This window comes from Gavialis gangeticus, unplaced genomic scaffold (genome assembly GCF_001723915.1).
Source record: "Gavialis gangeticus isolate Ggan-Ray unplaced genomic scaffold, GavGan_comp1, whole genome shotgun sequence".
Lineage (NCBI taxonomy): Eukaryota > Metazoa > Chordata > Crocodylia > Gavialidae > Gavialis > Gavialis gangeticus.
In genome coordinates this window covers 4,047,222-4,051,125 of record NW_017728983.1, presented here as the reverse complement: position 1 = coordinate 4,051,125, position 3,904 = coordinate 4,047,222, and the positions used below count along the sequence as shown (strand labels likewise).

The following is a 3,904-nucleotide window of genomic DNA, read 5'->3' as shown; positions in this document are numbered from 1 at the left end:
ACCAAGAAGCACCATGGACAAGATTTCTGTAGCCCAGCAGGTCCCTGAAAATTGCCAAGAACAATATCAGGAATGTATTTGGCCTTTATCGATTTAACCAAAATCTTCAACTCCATTAACCATGAGGATCTATGGAAGAACTTATTGAAGTTCGGCTGCCCAGGAAAATTTATCACCATCCTAAGAGACCTTCATGACCAAATGATCACCTCCAACCTATGCAGTGGCTCGGCTACAGAGCCCTTTGCCATTCAAACTGGCATCAAGCGGGGTTGTGTGAATGCATCAATTCCATTTTCCATCTTTCTTGCAGTCATCAAACCGCTTATCCACATGGCATTGGCACCGAACACAGGATGGATGGGATCCTTTTCAACCTCTCCTGCATCCATGCCAAAACTAGACTTACATCAGCCTCAACTGTGGAACGTCAGTTCACTGATGACTGTGCTGTCATTACACATATTGAGGAGTACCTACAAACAGCCCTTAACTGCTTCCCTCAAGCATACCGGTGCCTAGGACTGACCCTTAACACTGCAAAAACAAAGGTGCTTCACCAACCTGCTCTGTGCCAATTAGCAACCCAGGCAAATATCCTCACTGATGGAGGGGAGCTGGAGAATGTCAAATACTTTGCATACCTCAGCAGCCATCTCTCAAAGAAGGCCAACATTGACAAGGAGATCCAGTATAGGATCTGACGTAACAACTTTGCCTTTGGAAGACTGAATCATTGTATGTTCAACAATCACAACATCAGGACTCGAACAAAACTCCTACTGTGTAAGGCTACAGTAATCTCAACTCTTCTCTACAGCTGTGAAGCTTGGTTGACCTACAGGGACCGTGTGAAAAGCCAAGAACACCATCACCAGCACAAACTGTAGAAGTTCCTTTGCATAAAGTGGAAGGATTATCATACACATTCCAGTGGCCTCACCAATGCTCACACCATCAGTATGGAAGCATTGATCATTCAACATCAGCTGCAGCAGACAGGGCAATGTTTGTGCAAGCCAGATGTACATTTACCAAAATAACTGCATCGCCTTGTGAGGGATAGTTTACTTTCAGGAAAAGTCTCACCCTGGAGGCAGAAAAATGTCAGAAACTGAAGGAAAGAAAACAAAACTGTGGTCATATCCTTCCTTTAACCACAGCCTGTGGCATCTGCCAGACAGTCTGTGGCGCTAGGACCAGCCTTCTGAGTCATCAACAGATTCATCTGCAAGCTTTAATTTGACCCATGGGAGTGGTCATCCTCGACTGCAGTGGATCACTGACAATGACCCAAAGCAAGCCAATTTCATGGGCAGATTGTGGGACCAGCCGCCATTTTCGCAAGTGTATTATGGTGAGCACCCCCGCCACACACATGCACACACCTGATTGGCCAAGGGCCCCCACTGGCCCCACCCCTCACCATTGATTGGTCAAGAGGCTGGCCATCATGTGGCCCTGCCCCTTGCCAGACTGGCTGAGGGCTGCCTGTCACACAGTCCCACCCCTCACCACTGATTGGTGGAGAGGGGCAGGGCTGCACAACAGGCAACCCTTGGCCAATCAGCAGTGGCCACCTTCTTGCCTGTTCCCCTTTGCGCCAGCACCCCCCCCCCCAGCTGCACAGCCAGGCCGCATTTGCCATAAGGACCGCTGGTTCACACTGGGTAGCCAGCACGGATTTCAATTTTGCAATTTCTGTGAAATTCACAAAATTGTAAACTGAGTAGGTCCCTACTTCTTACTAAACAAATATTAAATAAGAAAAAAAAACAAAAAAGGAGAAAAAGCAACTTATGAGGTGGGGACAGAAAAACAGTTAACTTCCACGAAGAAACTGCCTTTCTTACATTGTTTGTAATGGCACATTTGGGATGCACAGGCCCTACCATAATGCCAATAAGGACGATACACTGATTTGCCACAGTGAAGACAATCCAGCAGCCCTACTCTCTTAAACTATGGAAAAAGCAAAGGCTATCAATACACTCAAGGCATATTTAAAATCTTTCAATCCCAACAGCCTCAGGACTCTGAATCTTTGCCCCCCCCCCCCAATTTTTTACCCCATTCACTCTCAACATTGGCACTATGGGACAGAAGCTAGTAATTTTAAACCCATCTGCATTTTCTGCCTCTGCGGCACTGGATTTTCAGACTAGACAGCTTTACTTCCAACTGCCACAGCTTCACCCTAAATAAGACATGGCAGATACAAAACCATCAGGAAGGATTTATTTTTTGGCTAATTTCCTCCCCTTGAACTTTTCCATATTTATCTTTCTTTTATCTTAATAGATAAAATACTATTATTGTGACGCTATAATCAAATGTCTTAATTACTCCACAGTAAGGCTTCAAGCCAAACACCAAATGATCCAGATACTTCTGGTGAAACAGATCCTACCATCTTATAGCCCGTATTAGAACTGAAGGCTGTTTAATGTTGGGCTGCAATGTTCTTACATGGGCCATAAATGGACCCAGATTTTTCTCTGATGACAACTTGGAAGTTTCTGTCCTGGGGTTTGAAAAGGAATGCGTGGCGCTCTCCCAGAGAAATTAAAACCAAACAAAAATTTACTTGAAATTGAACCAGCATGAAGAGAAGCATCAGACAATCCAATACACAAGCTTGCACAGGTGACCACACAGACAGATGCCACTGGATACCGACTGGAGATCACCCATTCTACTAGCACTGTTGGATTTTGGCTGTTCCCCAGGCTTACTTCAAAGGACCTGCCAGTCAAAACCAGTGGTCCAAAAACTCTTCAAAAGGAAGAAAACTACTGTAAAAAGCAAATTAATAGCAACTAATTCATTTCTCAGCTTCAAAAGAAGGGTTCTTACCATGTATACATGTCTTTTTATGCAACTGAATTATGTACAATGTCATAAAGGCATATCTGAAAAGACAACTGGGTACTTGCCTGTCATCCAGCTCTATTCTCTTCATACTATGAAGATGCAAGACAGCTAATATTATTGCCACCAGGAATATAACAGCACAGCAAACCCCGACACTGATATAAAACACACGGGTAGATGTGGTGGGAGCTGCATTTACAGGATCAACTGAAAGAGAAGGACAAAACATCACTGAGAAAGACTTCTAAAAAGAAGACAAATTACATGCCTGACAAACAAGTTCAAAGGATTAAGCAAAGAATGTGACTGCATTTTTACTACAATGTATCATAGCCCGAAAGAACAGGACCAAAGAAGTGACTCGAGTCATTTCAACTTTAATTAATTTTTAAATATGTGTCTATGTTTTGTCAGGAGAGGTCAGTATAGCACACAGCAAGCAGGCTCAGGAAAGCAACCACAGCATTTTAACAAGGGAAACATGCCCTAAACCAGGTGTGTCAAATTCAACTTATGCCCAGGGCTGGATCTGGACTGTGGGACTCCTTAAGCTCAGCCCAAGGCATTTTTGGGGGGGGGACACGACACGACACGACACGACACGACACGACACGACACGACACGACACGACACGACACGACACGACACGACACGACACTTCTGGCATGGGGGACATGGCACAGCTCTGATTCCCACTGCATGCCCCAGGCTAGAACCAGAGCTGACATTGCCACCATTTGCCCTGTGCTAGAGGCAGCTCTAGATCCAGCATGGGAAACACAGCACATGGTGGCAGAGCTGGAGGACAAGGAGCTAGAGCCATGAAAGTGGTGATGGGCAATGTAGACAGAAGGCAACCAGGGCTGTATCAGCACCCATTTGCTCTCCCGCTGCCAACAATCATGTCCACCAGGGCCCAACAGCCATGCATTCAGCAGCAGGCCATACTTCCCTGAGCCCCCCTTTCAACTTCCAGTGGCCCTGTGGTATGTCAGCAGGCTGGACAGAGCAGCTCTACTTCCGGCACCCC

The 3,904-nt window shown here is 45.7% G+C and overlaps 1 protein-coding gene across 1 annotated transcript in view; it reads right to left on the bottom strand.

Annotated features, from left to right (window-relative positions):
- The window catches only part of RYK (receptor-like tyrosine kinase), a 130,890-nt gene that overhangs the window by 56,850 nt on the left and 70,136 nt on the right, over nt 1–3,904 (bottom strand). The window contains exon 6 of the mRNA XM_019513026.1: nt 2,937–3,081. Coding sequence (XP_019368571.1) covers nt 2,937–3,081 — 145 coding nt within the window. The remainder of the gene's footprint in view (nt 1–2,936; nt 3,082–3,904) is intronic.